At 38.6% G+C, this 23,436-nt stretch overlaps 1 protein-coding gene and 1 pseudogene across 1 annotated transcript in view; both read left to right on the forward strand.

The window, feature by feature from the left end:
- LOC102815532 (ATP-binding cassette sub-family A member 13-like) overlaps positions 1-23,436 on the forward strand; it is an 857,870-nt gene that overhangs the window by 130,168 nt on the left and 704,266 nt on the right. Inside the window, exons 7-10 of the mRNA XM_006874535.1 lie at positions 4,858-4,994; positions 9,815-9,942; positions 11,678-11,842; positions 18,140-18,327. Coding sequence (XP_006874597.1) covers positions 4,858-4,994; positions 9,815-9,942; positions 11,678-11,842; positions 18,140-18,327 — 618 coding nt within the window. The remainder of the gene's footprint in view (positions 1-4,857; positions 4,995-9,814; positions 9,943-11,677; positions 11,843-18,139; positions 18,328-23,436) is intronic.
- LOC102841944 lies at positions 14,381-16,172 on the forward strand (annotated as a pseudogene).

Here is a 23,436-nt window from a genome sequence, read left to right on the forward strand (position 1 = left end):
AAAAAATATTGAATAGGAGTGGTGACAATAGGCATCCTCATCTGGTTCCCGTTCACAGAGGGAAGGCTTTCAGTTTCTCTCCATTGAGAATGATGTAGGCTGTTGGTTTTGTATATATGCTCTTGAGTATGTTGAGAATTTCCCTTTCAATTCCTACTTTGTTAAGTATTTTTATCAGGAATGGATGTTGGATTTTGTTAAATGTCTTTTCTGCATCAATCGATATGATCATGTGGTTCTTTTCCTGTGTCTTATTTATATGGTGGATTGCATTGATTGTTTTTCTAATGTTGAAACATCCTTGCATCCCTTTTATGAAACCCACTGTCATGATATATTATTTTTTTGATGTAGTGCTGAATTCTATTGGCTAGGATTTTGTTGAGAAATTTTGCGTCTATATTCATGAGGGATATTGTTCTGTAATTTTCTTTCTTAGTGATGTCCTTCCCTGGTTTTCGTATGAGGGTTATACTTGCTTCATAAAAAGTGTTAGGAATTTTTCTATCCTCTTCTATATTCTGGAATCATTTGAGTAGAATTGGTGACAACTCTTCCCTGGATGTTTGGTAGAACTCACCAGTGAAGCCATCTGGACCTGGACATCTTTTGGTTGGCAGTTCTTTGATGACCTGCTCAATTTCTTCTTTTGTTGTGTGTCTGTTCAAGTTTTCTACTTTACACTGTATAAGTTTTGGTAGGTTGTGTTTTTCTAAAAAATGTACTTATCACTTCTAAGCTTTCGAATTTGTTGGAATACAACTCTTCATAGTATTCTGCTATTATCCTTTTGATTTCGTTTGTTTCCGTTGTGACATAGCCCATGTGGTTTCTTATGTGAGTTATTTGTGTTTTCTCCTGCTTTTCTTTTGTAAGGTTTGCCAATGGTGTGTCAATTTTATTAATCCTGTCAATGCTTCTTTTCTTGTTGATTCTTTCTATAGTTTTTCTGTTTTCCACCTCATTTATTTCTGCTCTTATCTTTATTATTTCTTTTCTTTTGGTGACTGTAGGTTCCCTCTGTTTGTCAGTTTCTAATTGTTGGAGATGCTGTGTTAATGTGCTAGTTTTGGTTCTTTCTTCTTTTTGGATGTGTGCATTTCTCACAATAAATTGTCCTCTCAGCACTGCTTTAGCCGCGTCACAAAGATTTTGGAATGTTGTTTTCATTCTTGTTTGTTACTTGGAACTTTATGAATTCATGTTTAATTTCTTTTACACAGTCACTTTTCAGCATGGTGTTATTCAGTTTCCATTTATTCGATTTTATTTCCTTAGTCTTCTTGTTGATTTCTAGTTTTTTAGTATTGTGGTCTGAAAGATGCTTTGTAGTATTTTGATGTTTGTAAATTTATGGAGCCTTGCTTTTTTACCTAACACATGGTCAATTCTGGAGAATGTTCCATGTGCACTGTAGATGAAAGTGTATTGTGCTGATGCTGGGTTGAATGCTCTGTACACGTCTATGAGGTCAAGTTGGTTGATTGTGCTGTTTAGTTCCTTTATAACTTTGTTGAGTTTCTTTCTACTTGTTCTATCCCTTTTCGAAGGTGGCATATTAAAATCTCCCACTATAATAGTAGATTTATCTATTTCTTCAATTCTAGTAAGGTTTGCTTCATGTATCTTGGTGATTTTTCATTGGGAGCATAGTTATTTATTATGGTTATGTCACCTTGCTCAATTGGCCCTTTGATTATGAGATAGTGTCCTTCCTTATCTCTTATGCTGGTTTTTGTCTTAAAGTTTACTTTATCAGAGATTAAAATTGCCACTCTTGCTTGTTTATTGTTGTAGTTAGCTTAGTATACTCTTTTCCATCCTTTAACTCTTAGTCTGTTTTTGTCTTTGTGTGTAAGGTGTATCTCTTGCAGGCAGCATTTTGAAGGGTCTTGTTTTCTTATCCAATCTGCCACTCTCTGTCTCTTCACTGGTTCATTCAATCCATTGATATACAATGTAATTATCAATAGGTATGAATTAATTGCTGCCATTATGTTAATTTTTTGGTAGTGCTGTTCGTTCCTTTGTTATGCCTACTTGTGCTGAGTTTGTGGTTTTTTTGTACTATTTCTTGTAGGTTTCTTCTTAGTTTTCATGTTTGCTTGTTCTGCTTTGAAGTTTATTTTCATGGTAAGTTGTGAAGTATTTACTTTCTTTGGGGTTACCTTATAGTCTATTACTTTTCTCTCCATTTAAGAGACTGTATTGTATCCTGTAATCTACCTGACATCCTCACCAACTGGATCTCTGTTCCTACATTTTCCCCTTCTTTGACATTGATATTATTTTGACCTTTGGTTTACCTCCCAGCTCCTTTGAATTCGTTGTTGTAGTTTTTTTCTGTTCTGGACTCTGCTGTCCATTGTCTGAGTTTCAGGTGGTGTTGCCACGCCTATCAATCTCTAGTTGTTTTCTGTTCTTGTTGGTTTTCAGTCCAAAGAACTCCCTTTAGGATGTTTTGAAGTGCTGGATTGGCTTTGACTAAATCTCTTAGCTTCTGTTTATCCTGGAATGTTTTGATTGCACCATTGTATTTGATTGATAGTTTTGCTGGATAGATGATTCTTGGTTGGCAGTTTTTTTCTTTTACAAATTTGTATATGTCTCCCATTGCCTTCTTGCCTGCATGGTTTCTGCCGAGAAGTCAGAGCTTATTCTGATTTGCTTGCCTTTGTAAGTAACACTTCTCTTTTACCTTGCTGCTTTTCAGAGTCTGTCCTTGTCTTTGATTTTGTAGAGCTTGCTTATTATATGTCTTGGTGACTTTTGGGGTCTATCCTTCCTGGGGTATTTTTGGCTTCTTGAATGTTTATCTTCTCATTTTTCAAGATGTTAGGGTAATTTATTTCCAGAAGCTCTTCAGCTATCTCCTCTGTGGACTTCTCTGGTTTTTCCTGTTCCAGAATGTCAATAATTCTTAAGTTGTTCCTCTTCATGTTATCCAGCATGAATCTTAGACTCTTTTCATATTTTTAAATCCTTTTTTTCTGTTTGCTCTTTTATCTTAGCAGTATTGAGAGATTTATCTTCTAGTTCACTGATTCTGGATTCCATCTCTTCAATTCTGCTCCTTTCCCCTTTCATTGTATTGTCTGTTTCTGATATTTTATTATTAATCATCCGTACCTCTTTTTGAAGGTTTTGAATTGTTTCCCATGCTGTATTAATCTTGTTTGATTGCTCTTGTAGTACTTTCCTGACTTCTTCCTTGTTTTCCTCTACCCCTTTTTGGAGCATTTGGATTTGTTTCCATATCATTCTTCTGAATTCCTTCTCAGGAAAATCCAAACCTTGTTTTTCCTCTTCTGGGGAGACTTTGTCTCAGTTACTCTTTTCTGTTCTTGGATATGTGTTGAGATCTTTTATTGTGGTTTTTTTTTGGTCATTTCCAGTAGTTATGTGGGTTTTTAATGCTTAAATGGATGTTTGTTGTTGTGTTATTAAGCTTACTGGGTGTCTTCTGGTGGATATGATCGGGAGATAGGATTCCCTTTTCACATGTAATGCTTAGCAACTGTTATTAGCTCTTGTCTCAATGGTGGAATATTATGGGGTATATTTGTATCTTGGCTATATGGCCACAATTGCTGTCTCTTCTTGGGTAACATAGCTAGAAAAAGCTTCCACAGCCAGGAAAAATGTGTGATCAAAAGGACCAAAAGCAGAAGTAATATAAAAGCAGAGATGAAAATCACCACTTTGAAACAAAAATAAAACTGTGGCCAACTGTCCAGTCGCCATTCTACACAGGCAGTGTGTGTGCACCATAGAAGCCTCCAGTAGTGGGTGGGGGTGGGTGGAGGTGTGTAGGTAGATAATGAGAAGTTAACGGGAGAAAGATTGTCTACTATTTTTGTTTCTGAAGGTTAGTTAAGTATCTGCATGTGCACAGGCTAATTCTCGAGATAGTTACATCCTTTTATGTTGGGGTTTTACAGATTGTTCATATGGTTTGTCCATCAGGCCTAATAGGCCTGCTTTTTTCTTGCTAGATAGCCACCAAGCTCTTTCTCTCTGTGCCATGGGAAAACCGTGGGTTCAGTGCTGAACTTTTTTTGGGGGTGCACATCCACTCACCTGAAGGCATCCATGATGGGCAAAGAAGGTGCAACAGGGAAGAGGAGGAAAAAATGTGTAGAATCCCCTCCCACGTGATTTTGCAAATGTCACTGTGCTGCTTTTAGTGTCAGTTCCCTTTGCAGGTGACTGTAGCCCCGCCCTCTGAACTCTGCCTGGTTGAGGTGGTCTCAGAGGGAGTCCCGTCTCAAGCAATTCCTAAATCCCAGTATTTTCCTTTATACCGTGATTTTTCCACTTGCATGTGTGGGAAACTGACACCCTGAACCTATGCTAGATCCAGAGCTTCTCTGGGTTTTCAATCCCTCGCCCATGGAGCCTTTCCTACTTGGCTCTGTCTCTGCCACTGCCAGAACCGGAAGAGCAGATTTATTCTAAGTTTTGCTTTTGGGTGGCTTTCGTAAATTGTATTTCCACCCCCTGATTTCCTTCACAGAGCTCTTTTTATTAATGTAGAGGAATCTGATCGTGTATCCTGCCACTTTTCTGGAAAATGTTTTTGGAAGCTTCTTACTCTTATGTTTAGTCCCTTGTCCAGTGGGTTTGGTTTGCATTTAAAGCCCTAACAAGCATGTTGTTGTTGTTGTTAAATGTCATCAAGTCGGTTATGACTCATAGCAACCCTCACAAGCAGAGAGGTATATAAATGGTCCAACTATACCCTGCACAATGCTGAGAATTCAGTAGGTAGAATATAAATAATTCTGCAATTGATGCTAAATTGTTTTGTTTCTATTAGCTCATACTGCCTTTTTTTTGGTTTTGTTTTGGTTCTAGTTCCTTAATATCCCTAGAAGATTTAGATTGGCTGCCACTCAACCACACATTCTCGAAGGGTTCTGAGTCTATATTGAATGTGACCATTTCCACACTCATATTTCTTCAGGAACATGGAGTAGCAGTCACTGCTAAGGGTAACTTATGGTTATTGCCAGATTTAAAATGCTTTACTGTTTAACTTTTTTTTTTGGCAATTGACATAGAGCTTAAATGTTGTTCAAAGTAATGATCTAATTAAATTATCAAATAATGTGATGATGTTTGCACAACATGATGCCTGTACATAAATGTCACTGAATTGTCTATATAAAAATGTTGAAATGAAATGTTTTGCTATATATATTTGTACCATAATATTAATAATAATGTTATTAAACACCTTCGGTGTGCCAAGTGATGTGCTGCCCAAGAATTCAAAGATGAATAAGAGTCATGACTTTCTTTAGATCTCAAAATGTAGAGACAAAGAGTTAAGCAAACATTCTTAGTTAGCAAATGACACCACTGTTTTTTATGACTCATGACCTAAGAATGGTCTTTTACAGATAAACATTTGCAATCAATTTGATGATGGTGATGGTGATTATGTGCTGTGGAGTCAGTCCCAACTCATAGCAACCCTGCATAGGGTTTCCAAAGCTGTAAATCTTTACCGGAGCAGAAAGCCTCATCTTTCTCCCACATAACAGCTGGTAGTTTCAAACTTGAGATTAGCAGCCTGATTTGTAACCACTAGGCTACCAGAGCTCCTTATTTTGATGACAGGGAACACTAATATAAGCCCCAATTAAGATAAATGCTATCCTCTTTGCCCCACCCCCCCAACCAAATTGCTTTCAAATGTATTTTGTCAATTTAAAAAATTGTTGAAAAATATTAAATACAAAGAAAAATCAATGTTAAGAGATGATAAGAACAGGCTGCAAATTTACATTAAAACAAAATTTGTCTTTCTACCATTTTTGTGCAAAAGAAACAATAGTTTAATTCACAAAGAAACTGACTTTAACATTTTTTGACTTGATTTTCTCTAATGTTAAGCCTATTTCTGAACATCTACTGATGAACTCTGGTAGTATAGTGGTTACAAATCGGACTGTGAACCTTAAGGTCAGCAGTTCGAAACTACCAGATGTTCTGTGGGAGAAAGATGAGGCTATCTGCTCCTGTAAAGATTTACAGCCTTGGAAACTCTGTACAGGGTAGCTATGGGTCGGAACCAACTCAACAGCACTTAACAACAACAACAACTGATGTTGCTAAGTGCCATTGAGTCTGTTCCAACAAATGGTGACCCTGTATGATACACACTGGACTGTGAACCACAAAGTCCACTGTCAGAGCCCATCAGCTGCTCTATGAGAAAAAAAGATGAGGCTTTCGGCTCCTGTGAAGATTTCAGTCTTGGGAACCTGATACAGCAGCCATATGAGTTGGAATCAATGTAGTGACACTTAACAACAATAACAGTAGAGTTTCATAGGTGGGGTTGGTGGGTTTGAGCCACCAAAATTGTGGGTAGTAGTCCAGTACTTATCCTACATCACTCCACCAGTACTCGAACACCTATCAGAGGGAAAAGACACAGATTGATGTGGACTTGAATAAGATGTTTTTCCACAGAGGATGGAATAGAATGATCTAACTTTTTTCTTGCCTCATGATATTATTTCCTGAACTTTCAAATGACCAGATTACCAGAAACAATTCCAATAAATTCCCTCTTTCTCTCCTTTTCTTCATATATATCTCTGTGACAGAAATACAGGGAGAGAGCAGTTGTAAATGGAATCCATCCATCCATTCATCTGTGCATCCATCATCCACCCACCCACCCATCCATCCATCTCGATATAGTAAATGCTATTTTAAATGTTACAGTCATTTTTTTTTTTTTCCTCTCATGCCGAAGAAAATGAGGCTGGAAATCAGGAGCCCTCTTTTCATCCCAATCTTCAATACATTCCTGAAGTCCACTATAACTTGGTTCTTCTTAGTAAATGGCATGATTATAATTTTTCTATACATTTTGGAGTGTTAATTTAAGGATCACATAAGACTATGCATGTGAAAATGGTTTTACAGTGCTGGCCAACTATAGGAACTTATAGTTGTGAATCACAGTCTGAAACAATCTAGTTGCTGAGTTTCAGATGAAGGTTCACCTTAGAATTTACGTTTAAGATGCTAGGTTATATTCTTTAGCTATTTCATGAAACATTGGAGGTTTTGGATTTGTATTTTGGCTGAGCTTCTTTTAAATGAAGTTGTTGAATTAATTGAGTAGTTTAAGAGTTTTGTTTCATAAATTCTTCTTGTAGTGGGACATTTTCCTCTGACACTATATAACCTTTGGAAATATGGCTTTAAAGACTCCAGAGTTATAAAGATGCCATTTGTTATAAATTTGCCATATGTTATCATTTTTCTTGCTTACCTGGTTTCAGTATTTAACCATTATAAAATGAATGCAATAACATCACTTTGTATTCATTTTCCACCACTAGTCTGTAAGATTGTTGTACTGTGGAAGCTTGTGTATGGCTGATATACTAGAAACTATGTAACCCGTATTTCAGATGTCATTAGGATCACCTATGGTAAGTATTAAATCAACTACATTGGTGTAACAAGTCAGAACAAGATTGGGCCCTACTGTGGTATAGACTATCAATCACTCACAGGAAAATTCAAGTTGAAGCTGAAGAAACAGAAAAAAATCCACAAGAGCCCAAGTACAACCTTGCATATAATCTACATGAATTTAGGGAGCATCTGAAGAATCTATTTGAAGCATTGAACACTAACGACCAAAGACCGTATAAACTGTGGGATGATGTTAAGGACATCATATATAAGGAAAGCAAAAAGGTCATGAAAAAAGAAAGATAAAATAAAACACAGAACAAAACACCAAACTGGAAGTTAGAAGAGATTCAAACATTCTTTTTACCATAGAGTAGCTAAAATGAATGAAACAAATGATGAGTTAGTAGAGCTGAGTAGAAGATTTTGAAAAATAGCTTAAGAAGTCAAAATACAACGTTATAGTGAACTGGTTAAAAAACCAAAAGGGAAGAACATGCTTGGCATTTCATGGTGATGCTCAACCATTGCAAGAAGTAGCATATAATCAAGAACTAATAATATGAAAGGAAGAAGTCCAAGCTCACTGAAGGCAATGATGAAAAACAAGGCTCCAGGAATTGATAGAATACCATCTGAACTGCTTCAACAAACAGATGCATCACTGGAAAGGTTCACTCACCTCTGCAAAGACATTTGAAAGACAGCTACCTGGCCAACTGACCAGAAGAAGTCTTAATTTGTGCCCATTCAAAAGAAAGGTGATTCAACAGAAAGTAGAAATTATCAATTAAGATCATTAGTATCACACACAAGTAAAATTTTGGTGAAGATTATTAAAAACTGGATGCAACAGTACACCAAAAGGAAACTGCCAGAAATTTGAGCCAGATTCAAAAGAGGATGTGGCTTGAGAGATATTATTGCTAACATTTGATAGACATTGGCTGAAAGCAGAGAATACCAGATAGATGTTTATGTATATTTTATTGATTAGGCAAAGGCATTTGACAGTGTGGATCATAAGAAATTATGGATAATAATAGAATGGTTATCCCATCTTTAGTGTGTTCATGTAGAACTGGTACATAGACCAAGAGACAGTAAATAAGGAAATATATATGTCAGGGTTGTATCATTTTACCATAATTACTCAGTCTGTATGTTTAGCAAATTATCCAAGAAGCCAGAGTTACCTGAAGAAGAACACAGTATAAGGATTAACCTGAAGAAAAACACAGTATAAGGATTAGAGGAAGTCTAACAACCCACATTATGCAGATGACATAACTTTACTTGCTGGCAGCAAAGAGGACTTGAAGCACTTATTGATGAAGATCAAAGACTACATACAGTCTTATCTATTGGATTATACCTCAACATAAAACAAAAATCCTAATAGCTAGTCTAATAAGCAACATTATGATAAATGGAGAAAATATTGAAGTTGTCAGTGAATTTATTATACTTAGATCCACAATCAATTCCCATAGAAGTAACAGTCAGGAAATCAAATGATGAATTGCATTGGGTGAATCTGTGGCAAGACACCTCTTCAAAGTGTTCAAAAGTAAAGATATCACTTGAAGGACTAAGATGTGCCTGACCTAAGCTATGATATTTTCAGTTACCTTATATGCAGGTAGAAGTTGAACAATGAATAAAGAAGGCAAAAGAATTGATACATTTGAATTATGGCGTTGGCAAGGAATATTGAATATATTGTAGTCTGCCAGAAGAACAAGCAAAACTGTCTTGAAAGAAATACAACCAGAATGCTTCTTAGTGAGGATGGTGAGGTGTTGTTTTACATCCTTTGGAGATGTTATCAGAAGGGACCAGTCCCTGGAGAAGGACATCATATTCAATAAAACAGAGGTTCAGTGAAAATGAGGAAGAACTTCAATGAGATGGATTGACAGAGTGTCTGCAACACTGAATTTAAACAGCAATGATTATGAGGATGGCATAGAAGCACACAGTGTTCTGTTATATTGTATGTGTGAGCCAGAACTGACTTGATAGCACCTAACAACTACAGATGTTAATTTTTAATGTATCTCATTGCTGCTTGATATAGATTCATAGATGGTCCAATTATTTGACATTTATAAGACTTTTGAAATATATTATCAAATTATATTTTAGAAATTTTGCAATCATGTATGCTAGTGAGTATGAACCATGTCACCATCTTTTCAATAGTGTTAGCTTCCGTTCTCTTTCCCTGTAATAGCTCAAATGGTATCTGGTTTTCATTGACTTTTCTTGTAAAAATAAAGATGGCTTTTTCTCTCAATGATTTTTAACATTCCAAAATATTAAAACAACTGTCAGTATAAAACATCCTCTAATTTTGCAGAGTCAGGATACAATCTGTCCCTGAAGGATATAGTGTGGAATCCACAGATGGTGAAGTCTGACCTGAAATCTCTATTTGGTTTTGATGATCTTCACTCAGCACGAATCCTAAATTATTCAGCTCAGCTAATGGAGGTACTCATGTTTAATTTGTCACTGACAGAGAATCTAGATTGATACCGGGTTGGCGGTGGCATTGGGAAAGGGTGACAGAAAATAAGAGTTCTACATTAAAATCTAAGCTTCTTGGACAAAGCCGATCCTTGCTGTTATTTTTCCTGTATTGTGTGCATTTTCTACCAGTATCAAAAGGCAGTTTGGAAGTAGTAGGGCGATTTATTGTACTTGGAACTAGCAGTGGAAGACGGCAGGTCAGGTGAGAGGGTGAGCACCTGAACACTAGCATCAATATATCTGAAGGTAGCGTAGTGGTTACGAATCGGGCTGCGAACCTTAAGGTCAGCGGTTCGAAACTACCAGCTGCTCCGCGGGAGAAAGATGAGGCTTTCTACTCCCGTAAAGATATACACCCTCGGAAACCCTATACAGGGTCGCTATGGGTCGGAACCGACTCGATGGCACATAACAACAACAACAACAAACATCTTTGGGATAGGAAGATGTGGCAGTAGCAGGAGTGTGGAAGACTCCAGCCATGTCTTTCCAGGCAGACAGACAATTGTCATTAGTAGGGGAAGATTCTAGAGAACAACTAGCCTAAGCACATTTGAGCTTCACTTTCCAAACTGTATATAATAAGACTGTTGGCCAAAATGACCTCTCAAGACCTGGCCTTGCTGCTATCCTAGGCACCCTGGAAGGAATGTTATCTGTACAGTTTTCTTTTAGTGCACTTTTGACTTGGATGGCACAGAATCCAAGGTGACGCATTTGTCTCCCTTTCCATAAACACCTTCTCTAATCCTTAACTCCAAGGCAGGAGTATTTCTGATGCAATTCCTTGTTCAGGGTTGAGCTCCTGAATATTTGGAGAGGAGTCATGTTCTCCTGTTAGAGGACTCAGCCCACATTTAGAGCAGAGAACAGGACAGATACTAGTTCCTTTGCTCACAAAGGAACCCACTGCCTAAGATTTGATGATAGTGTCTTCCCATCTAAATGCAATCTCTGTTTTTGTTTAGACAGCTGCATTTGAATCTTGGACTTGAGGTTCCCCATCTCTCCTGTCCTATCTCTAATATGGTGTCCTGGGGATCTCATTTTCTCTCTCAGACGCTGTGCTGACCTGCAGTATTAGTTTGAGGTGTAGACTGCTGGTCTGCTGTCCATGCACAGCCTGCTGACTCAAGTGATGGTGTGACATCAGAAAAGGAACTCTTCTAGCAGACAGGAGCCATACTTGGCTGGGTTAGAAACAGTTTTTTGCTTCTTAACTCACATCTAACCACCTTAACACAATTTAATTAACCACCCACCTCCTGGAGAACTTGAAATTGTGACCTCAAACTTGATTTTAAAAACTCCCAATTTCACCGATTTCTGATAGTTAAAAAAAAAAGTTTTAGGCAAAGTAACTTTGTTAGCACAAAGTATCAATTCAACCAAGCCATCTGTGTTTACATTCGGCACAAGTGTGAGGAAGAACAATACATGATACACTTCCCTAGTCACTGACCTTGGTGAAGCAACTTCTCCCATGGATTCTGAACTATCCTGAAAAATACAATTAATTTTCTTCCTCTCTTCAAGGTAATTTACATAGACCCTACAAGTAACACTTCTGATCCATCATCCTGTGACTTTTTCACCCAAATAGCACTTAGTTTTGTAAGATTATGGAATCATTCTTTGAAGAGAACCATTCTAGAAAAAAGGAATTACTTGTGCATGTTTTCCACACTGTTCCCAGGTTCCCACAGACAAGTCACTTGAGTCTATGGTATGTTCAGTCTTATTCAACACGTCAGAGGATGGAACTGATGGAGAGAGTCACCCTGGAGACTGTGATTCCAAGTGGTCAGAAGCCAAAGACTATCTTGTCCATGTGGTCAGCTGGCCCCAAGTCTATAAACAGGTATTATGCAATATGAAAGCTATTTTTACCTAATGTGCATCGTTCTAAGTATGTCTAAAACCATTCATGTTATCCCTTATATTTCTATTGTGGGATTATATGTCCTTCCCAGGAAAGACTTTAGAATGACCACATCCTGATTGTGTACAATTTCTACCACATGCACAACACCAGGTTGCAACTCATAAGGCCTTCAGTATTCACTTGGCCACAAAGTCCATCTTGGTCAGCTGGAAGACTGGATTCAAGATATATCTGCCTGCACAAAGGTTTCTAGAACCATAATCTATTATTGATAGGTGAGAATTTCACCTGAAATATTTTCTTTTAAGACTGCTCTTGCATCATTTTGAGTGCTTATGCAACTTTCCCTCACTTCATTATTAAACAGCACTCTGCACCAACAGTTACTATGATTTAAAACTAAGTAAGAATTCTCACCAGAAGTGTCTTTTTGGTGCAAAGTGTCCACAGAACACCTGCAGAACCCCCCTAGTATTTACTACTCGGCAGTTCTCACTGTGCCCTGGCTAGCTAAAAACATTATGTTTTGGCAGAAGTTCTGGAGAAGGAATGAAAAAAAAGTCTGACAGTTATGTCCCACTTTCTTTATCAAGCATCACATTTCTCATTGAAAAGAACATATCTCAAAATGTGTCCCTGTAAAGCCAGTAATCTCAAGTAATGAAGGAAACATTGTTTAAAAATTATGTCATTTAAAATTGGAGCCCTGATGGAGCAGTGGTTAAGTGCTTGGCTATTAACCAAAATGTTTGTAGCTTGAAACTACCAGCCATGAACTCGATGACAGAATACCCTTGGTAATCTTCTCGCATAGATATTTCAGCCTAGGAAACCCTATGGGGCAGTTTTATTCTGTCACAAAGTGTTGGAATCAACTTGATACCACACAACAACATTATTGTAATCAACAATGACACCACACAACAACAAGCATTAAATTTACCTGACTATAAAATGATCCAGGGAAGACATTAATGTGATCAGCATCAAAATGATTGTGTCAATGTATTTTGCTTTGTACATTATCTAAGTAACTTACATTCATGATTAATTAAGGAGTATTTAGCAAACATGAATGTTTATCACCACCACTCCTCTGTCAGTTTGTCAGACTGCGGTGGCTTGCTTGTTGCTGTGAGTTTGGAAGCTATGCCATCAGTACTTTAAATACCAGCAGCAGCATCCATGATGGACAGGTTTCAGCTGAACTTCCAGACTAAGAAGACAAAGAGACAGAAATCTGAATATTTAGTCACTGAAAATATTGTGATATAGTCAATTTGATTTCTGTGTATTCCATTTGATGAGGTTCTACCTGGTGTGATATAGCAGTGGAACACTGTCAGATAGCACCACAATATTGAATATTGAAAAATATTGAAGAGCACCAGAATATTGTCAGATGTATTTCCAGATGAAAAGTCCCTCAGGTTGGAAGGCACTCAAAATACTACTAAGGAAGAGCTGTCTCTTCAAAGTAGAATTGACGGTGATGATGCTAATGAAGTAAAGCTTTCAAGACATTCATTTGCTGATAGGACACAACTCAAAAGAAGGAGAAACAGAGGTGAACATACTTTAATAAGCAGAACATGGAATGTATTAAGTATGAATCTAAGAAAACTGGAAGTTGTCAAAATTGAAATGGAACTCAGAAACATCAACATCCTAGGCATTAGTGAGATGAAATGGACTGGTATTGACCATGATGAATCTGACATGGTTTTCTATGCCTGGGGTAACAAATTAAAGTGGAATGGGGACTAATTCATTATCAAAAAGAACATTTTAAGATCAGTCTTGGAGTATAGCTCTATCTGTGATAGGATAATATCCATACACCTACAAGGAAGACAAGTAGTATTCAAAACTACACACCGAACACTAAAGCCAGTGATGATGAAATGGAAGAATTCTATAAACTTCTTCAGTCTGAAATTGATCAAACATGCAATCAAAATATATTGATAATTACTGGCAATTGGAATGCAAAGGTTGGGAAGAAAGATCAATCTTTGGAACATATAGCCTTGGCAATAGAAATTATGCTGGATGTCACATGATAGAACTTTGCAAGAGTAATGACTTTTTCATTGCAAATGCCTTTTTTAAAATAACATAAAGTATGATTAGACCTACAGAGCTCACCAGGTGGAACACACAGAAATCAAATTGACTACATTTGTGGAAAGAGATGCGAAAAGCTCCATATCATCAGACAAAACCAGACCGGGGGCAGACTGTAGAACACGTCATCAGTTGCCCATATGAAAGTTCAGGCTAAAGCTGAATCAAATTAAAACAAGACCACAAAAGCCAAAATATGACCTTGAACATATCCCACCTGAATTTAGAAATAATCTCAAGAACAGATTTGGTGAATTAAACAATGATGACCCAAGACCAGAAGAGTTGTGAACATAAAGGAAGAAAGCAAAAGAAGACAAGAAAGAAGGAAAAGGCCATTGAAATGAATGTCAGAGGAGACTCTGAAACTTGCTCTTCAGCATAGAGATGCTGAAGCAAATGGAAGAATTAAAGTGGTAAAAGAGCTACACACAACATTTCAATAGGCAGCTCAAGAAGACAAGGACAATTATTATAAAGAAATGTGCAGACTTTGAGTTAGAAAACCAAAAGGGAAGAGCTCGCTTAAATAGTATGGAAGGATTCTATAGGAAAAATATTGAATGATTCGGAAAGCATCAAAAGAAGTTGGAAGCAATACACAGAGTCATTACACCACAAAAAAATGGTGTTCAACCATTTCTAGAGGTAGCATATGACCAAGAGCCAGTATCACTGACTGAAGAAGGCCAAGGTGCAATGAAGACATTTGGCAAACAATGAGGTTCTGGGAATTGATGGAATACAAATTAAGTATAAATGAAATCTTTCAAAAAAAACTAATGTAGCGAGGCGGACTGAGGCACGGGTGAGGGGCCGGGGGGTGGGGGGAGGGGATGTCGGGGGTTGGGGGGTGGGATGGGGAGGTGAGCTGAGCTGCATCTCCGCGTCTGCCCTGCAGGGACAAGATGGTGAAGGAGACCAGACTATGATGTCCGTGGAGTGAAGTTCAGCACCTCGGAGGAGGAGATCGAGCCGGCCTATCGCCCGCTGGCACTCAAGTTCCACTGGGACAAGAACCTGGATGAAGGCGAGAAGATATGGTTCTAAGCTAGGGAAGACAGTAGTGAACAAAACCGACAAAATTCCCTGCCCTCAAGAAGTTTACATTGCCTTTGTTTAAACTCAAATCCTAGGTATATGAAGTGCTTTCAGATTCAAAGAAAAGGGACATCTGAGACTAGGGCGGGGAGCAGCCCCAGCTTCTTGTCACCCGTGGACATCTTCAACATGTTCTTCCATGGTGGCGGGCAGATGGCGAGGAGAGAAGAGGAAAGAATGTTATACATCTGTTGTCTGTAACTCTTGAAGATTTATATAATGGAGTCACAAAGGAATTGGTTCTCCAGTAAAAAGTAATTTGTGAGAAACACAAAGGTGTCGGAGGGAAGAAGGGGTCTGTGGAGAACTGCCCACTGTGCAAGGGGTGGTGAATGCAGATCCATATTCAGCAGATTGGGCCAGTCATGGAGCCCCAGATCTAGACCGTGTACATCGAGTGCAAGGGCCAGGGTGAGCGCATGAACCCCACAGACCCGTGCGAAAGCTGCAGCGGTGCCAAGGTGGTCTGGGAGAAGAAGATTATCGAGGTGCATGTCGGAAAAGGTATGAAAGATGGGCAAAAGATGCTACTTCATGGGGAAGGTGATCAGAAGTCTGAGCTGGAGCCTAGTGATGTCATAATTGTGCTTGGTCAGAAGGATAAGTCAGTATCTTTCAGAGATGAGGCCGTGAGTTGATCATGAAAATGAAAATTTGACTTTCTGAAGCCCTTTGTGGCTTCATGAAGATGATGAAAACACGGGACGATCAAATCCTGGTTATTACCTCCAAATCAGGTGAGGTGATAAAGCATGGGGATCTGAAAGTTGTGCACAATCAAGAGATGCCCAGCTATAAAGCTCCCCTGGAGAAACGGACTCTGATCATACAATTTTTAGTACCCTTTCCTGAATATCAGTGGCTTTCTCAGGAAAAGCTCCTTCAGCTGGAAGCTCTGCTCCCTCCTCTGCAGAAGGTGAGAATTACAGAAGACAGGGACCAAGTGGAGTTGAAGGAGTTCAATCCCAGTGAGTGGAACTGACGCCAACACAGGGAGGCCTAGGAGAAGGACGCTGACGGGCCCAGGGCCAGAATGCAGTGCCAGATGGCAGCAGCACGATGGGACCAGCCAGATTAGCACATGATGAGTTTTAAGTTGCCATAATGAAAATGTCCTCACTTTAATGGCCTCGTGTTGGGCTGTCCTGTGTTCTTAATTGCTGAGAGTCTTTTTTTTTTGTTTTTGCTTTTGGTTGTAACTTAAGTTATAACTTAATTTATATTTAAATGTTTTAAGTGTAAAAAACAAAACCAAAAAAACCTAATGTTAGCACTGGAGGCACTTTCTCATCTATGCCAAGATATTTTCAAGACAGTTGTATGGTCAACAGTTTGGAAAAGATCCATATTTGTGCCCATTCCAAAGAGATGTGACCCAATGGAATGTGGAAATTATCAGGCGATATCCTTAATACCACATGCAAGTAAATTTTTGCTAAAGATAATTCAAAAATGGCTGCAACAGCACATTTACAGGGAACTGCTAGAGATTCAAACTGGATTCAAACCAGGACTTGGAATGAGGGATTGCTGTCAGATGGATCTTGCTGATAACAGCGGGTACCAGAAAGGTGTTTACCTGTGCTTTATTGACTATGCAAAACTTTCAATTGTGTGGGTCAAGACAAGCTATGGGCAACATTAAGGATAATGAGTATTTCAGAACTCTTAATTGTACCCATAGAGACCAAGAGGCAGTTGTTCAAACTGAATCGGGGGACACTGTATGGTTTAAAAACAGGAAAGGTGTGCACCAAGGTTGAATTCTTTCACCATATTTATTCAATCTATATGCTGAGCAAATAATCCTAGAAGGTTGGTTAAATGAATGTGGAATCAGTATTGGATGAAGGCTCCTTAACAACCTGCAATTATGCATGTGATACAACCTTGCTTGTTGAAAGTGAAGAGAACTTAAAATACTTACTGAAAGGTCAAAGACAACAGCCTTTGGTATGAATTGCACCGCAAGATAAAATAAAACAAAAATCCTCACAACTGGACCAATAAATAGCATGAAGATAAATGAAGAATAAATTTAAGTTGTCAAAGACTTCATTTTACTCACATCAATCATCACCACTCAAGGAAGCAGCATTCAGGAACTCAAATGACATATTGCATTAGGCAACTCTGTTGCCCAAGACCTCTTTAAAGTGTCCAAGAGCAAAGGTGCAAGTTTGAGGACTAAGGACTGCCTGGTACTTTTCAATAGTCTCATATGCACTGAAAGTTGGACAATGAATAAAGAAGACTCTAGAAAGTTGATGCATTTGTGTTATGGTGTTGGAGAAGAATATTAAAAATACCATGGACTGCCAAAAGCACAAACAAATCTGTGTTTGAAGAAGTACAGCCAGAATGCTTCTTAGAAGCCAAGATGCCCAGGCTTCATCTTTCATACTTTGAACATATTAGGAGGGACCAGTTCCTGGAAAAGGATATCATGCTGGGTAAAATGGAAGGTCAACGAAGAAGAGAAAGACCCCCCATGAAATTGATTGGCACAGTGGAAGCAGTGAGGTTGGCGCTGGATTGGGTAGTGTTTCATTTTGTTGTGCCTAAGGTCGCTTTAACAACGACAACAACAAATGCCCATCAAGCATTTTGCCTTGGTATATTGTTTGGGCATTAATGATCTATTTTGGGCTAAATGATAATACTCTGTGATAGTAATTGTTTTTAATGCCATCATCCCTAAATTCTTGACATAAAATGGTATTTATGTGTTAATTAAAATACATATTTAAATATATTAATATATTTCTTAACAAATTTACGTTGTTTTCACTTTTGGGTATGATAATCAGAGAATGAAAAATAAGGACAAAATCAAAAGTTACATCCATACATTGTTTCAATTTAAAATCTTTAAATTCTGAGTGGATGTAAATCTTAATGCAATTATAATAGACATTTTAATCTGCATGCAAAATGAAAATTGAGTATTGTGTATCATGAATGGTCTGTTAATATTTCTTAACTAATTACGATGTTTAAAATGTATCATTATTGACGATAATATTTTTCTTTCTAATTTCTCAGGTGCTTGGTCAGTGGCAAAAGGGCAAGTTGCTTGAGAAGGTACTCACAATAATTGAGCACAGTCTGGAGACCCTCAGAGATCAATTTGAGGTGGCGAGCAAGCCGTGGAAAGTGACGGAAGCTTTGCACTCTCTGCTTCTCCTCTTGAATGACACCTTGACAGTAGATGGATTAAAATCTCCAAAGATGTAATTTTTATCTTATTATTTATTAGATTGCTGTTGTTGTTTTTAAGTGTCAACAAGTCAGTTCCGACTCATAGCTAACTTACATAGGTTTTCTAAGACTATAAATCTTTACAGGAGTAGAAAGCCTAATCTTTCTTCTGTGGAGCAGTAGGTGGGTTCAAACCATGAACCTTGTGGTTTGCAGTCAACAAGGACGTATCCAGAAACCATCATACTCCCAATTAATTAGAATATTATTGTTGTTGTTAAGTGCTATTGAGTTGGTTCTGAGCCATAGCAACCCAGTATAGGGTTTCCAAGGAGCAGCTGGTGAGCTTGATTTGCCAACCTTGGAGTTCAAAAAAACTTTGCAGTTGGGCGCATTAACCCACAGTGCCACACAAGGAGTCCACTTTATTAGAATAGGTAAGACTAAATTTTAAAGACTGCGTGATGGCACTGTTAAATATGGATTCTGCAAAATGCCAGCTTGACATTTATTTCTTAATTAAGCCCCACAGCTATCAGAGTTGATTCAGACTCTTAGTGACCCTGTAGGATAGAGAAGAACTGGGCTTAGGGTTTCTGATACTGTAAATCTTTATAGGAGCAGGCAGTTTCCTCTGTCTCTGGCAGAATAGTTGGTGGATTTGTCATTAGCAGTCCAAATGCTTAACCTACTGTGTTGCAGGGGTCCTTAGCAAGTAGAAAACCCAGTATGTTTAGCCTATACCAGAGCCAAGATAGTAACGATTTTCAGTAATCTTGATGCCTGCTTAGATGCTTAAACAACAACAAAATGAAAGGGCTGATGATAGTTGAAAACTTGTCAGCTTCCTGGGTTTTAGGTTGTAAGCCTTTGATATTTTTTTCAAGAATGAACAATAATATTTTATATGTACTTTTATGTAGGGAACTAGCTGTTTTCATATTTATTTTAAAATTTGTACAGATGCTGTTATTACATGAGGTCCAGCAATGTTTTGGAAATGGGAAAAAGTGGATCTTGTTTTTTAAGATAGTCAAAAAAATCTAGTCACCAAAACGGTCGATTCTGTTGTAACACTCGGATCTTTTTCTCTAGCTCATGTGGGAGTTTGATGCCACTTGGTAAATGTTATTACCCTCTTTATGTTAAGGAACTCCTTAGAAGAGGGCAATATGATTTCTCAAAAGGATTTAATTAATATAAAGATCAAAGAAACTCTTCTTCCTGTGCTCTTTGAAGAAAGTTTTGTGATAATCAACATTTTATAGGACTGGATGGTGTTTTTGTTAGACTTAATGGAAAAAGAGGAAGAACAAGATGGATTGTCAAAGTGGCTACAACAATGGACTTAAACTCAGCAATGATGTGAGGAGAGTGCAGGACTTTGCAGTGTTTTGTTCTGTTGTATGTAGGGTTGCTGTAAGTTGGAGCCTACTGGATGACACCTAAAAACAACAACATCATGGTTTTGTGGTACACATAACAAATAGCAATTCTCAACATTTTCAATTCTTTTAAATTTTCTGGAACACAGTTAGGAAATAGGATCTTGCTTTTGAAGATCCTGTTTCCTAACTTTTGATGTAAGTGGGTGCTGGAGGTCACAGTAGAGTTCCTGTCAAGCTCTCAACAGGAAGACAGATATGGGAAACCAGCAGGGGTGCCTTGAAACACTTAGACTTTCCTGCTGATCCACTTGTGCTGCCAAACTGAAACAAGGGTTTGCCACCAGTCACTGTAGTCATTCACAGCGATGGGAGAGAGCCAATCCAAGCTTTAATAGCAGAAAGCCAGCAGTCTAGAAGACGGAGAGAATCATCTCTCAAAACCGTCCTGTCCATTCTGAAGAGCAGGCACTTTATATAGAGTAAATTACATTTGGATGTATACTTAATCTATTTCAACGTCAAGATAGTATTTTTTGGAAAAAGAAACAATAAAGCAGTAAACTTCTTCAAACATTCTACCTTTTGGAAAAAGGAAACAATCAGGCAATAATCCTTCTCAAACATTCCACCTTTTAGGATCCAAGGTGCTTAGTTCCTGAGATAACTCTCTGGGTGGGTTTAAGCACATCCTATTCACCTTCTAGGACCCTGAGGTCATCTCAGCTAATATTTAAATTAACTTCCCCATTTTCAGGGTCTTCATTTATCAAGACCTAATATCTAAACCAACTCCATTTTGTTTAGGTTGGTAGGTCCATGTTATCATTTGGGTTACTGTTTGAAAACTTTAAAAATTAAATCTCTATTTTTTTCATGCATATTGATTGTGAAACCAAATTTTGTTACTATCAATTTCCTAAAATACTCATACCCTTCCCCATTTATTCCAGGATCTTGTGCCTGTTCCCTGAGAGACAAGAGAAGCAAGGACACTAGGAAACCCTACTTGTCTATTATTTCACTGAGGGATTGTTAGGTGCCATAGATTGATTTTGACTCATAGTGGCACAATGTGACAGAGTCGAACTGTTCTCATAGGGTTTTCTAGGTATTTAAAATGCTTGACTATTAACCAAAATGTTGGTGGTTTGAACACACCAGCTACCATGCGGGAGAAAAGACCTAGCAATCTGCCTCCATAAAGATTGTTCTTAAGTGCTGTTGAGTTGATTCCGACTCATAGTGACCCTGTATCAGGTTTCCAAGGGGTGGGGGGTTTATCCTAAATCGCCACACCAGGACTTCCCCATAAAGATTGCTGTTGTTAAGTGTCAGTGAGTCAATTCCGACTCAGGGACCCTGCATAGGGTTTCGAAGGAGTGATTGGTGAGCTTGAACTGCTGACCTTGCAGTCCAGTACATTAATTAACCCACAGTGCCACACATGACTCCATAAAAATTTGTTGCTGTTAAGTGCCGGTGAGTCAATTCCAACCTACAGTGACCATGTATAGGGTTTTTGAAGAGCAGCTGGTGAGCTCGAACCACCGACCTTGCGGTTCAAAGCAACTTTGCAATTCAGTGCATTAACCCACAGCACCACACCAGGACTACAGGCTTGAAAATTCTATGAGGTACTTCTACTCTATGCTATTGTTTGTGATAGAGTATTAGAGCTGAAATAGACACAATGGTATACAACTAAGACAAATATTAATTAGAGCAGATGATCAGATATTTTTTAGTTACTTGTTGTTGTTGTTGTTAAGTGCCGTCAAGTTGGTTCAGATCCATAGCGACACTGTACAGGATTTCCGAGCAGTGACTGATGAACTTGAACTGCCAATATTGTGGTTCAAACTGGCTTTGTAGTCCAGTGCATTAACCCACAGCATTGCACTAGGACTCATTTCTTTAATTTACTGGTTGGGTTTAAATGGCCAGTTTTCTGGGATATAGGTTGTATAGCAATTGTGTTGCAAGGGCTCCTCATTACAGAGGAACTAAGAAAGTGAAATGCTAAACCCACCCTAAGGATTCTGACTTGAATACCCCTAACTCTTTCCTGACCCTATATAAAATTTAAGCATCACACACACTTAAGGGTCACAGAAATGAGGACTCAAATGTGGCTTTGCAAACCAATTGCTATGTGTTGTTGTTAAGTGCCATCAAGTCGTTTCCATCTCATAGCTACTCTGTATAGGGTTTTCAAGGAGTGGCTGGTGAGTTTGAACCACTGACCTTGTGGTTCAGTCTGACCTTGAGATTGAGTGTTTATAATTTGAGTTTTAGATTCTCCATTTCTCCTTCCAGAGCCATTTGGCTTTAGGTAATAGCAAAGCTGCCTCCCTGTTGCTGTTTGGGTAACAAGCAACTGCATCACTTGAGCTGCTCTGGGCTTACTGTTGTCTCTCTCAGTCAGTCTCCTCATTCGTGATGACATCCATAGATGGCCCTAAAGGAACTTGGCCCTGTTTGCCATCTGTAGGAGTCCTGGTGTGTTGTTTCAGCAGTTTTACATTTAAGAGTATTATAGCAGCTCTGGGCCTGGGAGCATCACAGCAGCCCTGGGCCTGAGAGTGATGCAGCAAACCTGGGCCTGAGGGTGTAACAGCAGCTCTTGATCCATAGTCAAAGAAACCAAGGCCACTCAGAGAGGTGAAGCAGAATTCCAGATTTTATTAAGTCAGCTGGCTCAGAGGAGCTAGCTTCTCCAGATTCTGAGCGCCAAATGGAGGACAACACGGGCTTATATGGGGTCAGAGTCGGGAAAGGGCTAGGACGCTGACCTGTTTGAGGACAGGAGAGAAACCAGGGGGATTGGTCAAGTTCAAAGACCTGATTAGCATTCTAGCTTGTCTCCTGGGTGGGAAGAGGCAGTTAATGTTTCTACCTTTTCCTGTACAGTGTGGCGCTGTAGGATAGGCCCTGGATTGCTAAGGTAGGCAGTTCAGACTCACCACCTGCTCCTTGTAAATCCTATACAGGGTCACTATAAGTCTGAACTGACACAATAGCACACAACAATAACAACATCTGTATAGAAGGGATGATTCTACTTACCTCGTTTGTTTGTTCAGTGGGTTGTTACAAATAAGAACATTTACGTGGAGAATACCTCACACTTAATGCTCACTCATAAATACTGGCTAGTAAATATTACACTAAGATTGGTTTTTCTCACTTGTGTAACTCTCCCTCCATCCTTCCATCCTTCTTTTTACAGGTTCACTGGTTTTCATACACAGATGTTTCATCTTCTATCCCCTTTGAGATGCTACTATCCATTTGTTGATTCTTTTATTTTGGACATGTAGGCTTTTCTTTCATATGGAGTCATTCTCAGCAGCTGTAATTTGTATTTGTGTGTGTGTAGTTATGGCTAAAATTCAGATTGCCTTGTTCTCTATGTTATGCACTCTTTAACCCACAGAGTGGAAGTGTGAGATATGGCTTTTATGGTGATCCATTTTCAGGATTTATGGGAATCTTTGTTATGCCGGCTGGCATAACAAAAGGGAGCTCAGAGGAAAGGAAGAGACTAGTTTGACCAGCTGTTGTTGGAAAATGCCTTCATAGCTACCCTGTATAGGGTTTCCAAGCAGCAGCTGGTGAACTTGAGTCACCAACCTTGAGGTTCAAACTGACTTTGCAGACCAGTGCATTAACCCACAGTACCACACCAAGAAACCAATTTGACCAGCTAGACTCTTTTTTCTTTTAAAGATTTTTATTGTGGATTGTGTGAAA

This window comes from Chrysochloris asiatica, unplaced genomic scaffold (assembly GCF_000296735.1).
Source record: "Chrysochloris asiatica unplaced genomic scaffold, ChrAsi1.0 scaffold00282, whole genome shotgun sequence".
NCBI classification, from domain to species: Eukaryota; Metazoa; Chordata; class Mammalia; order Afrosoricida; family Chrysochloridae; genus Chrysochloris; species Chrysochloris asiatica.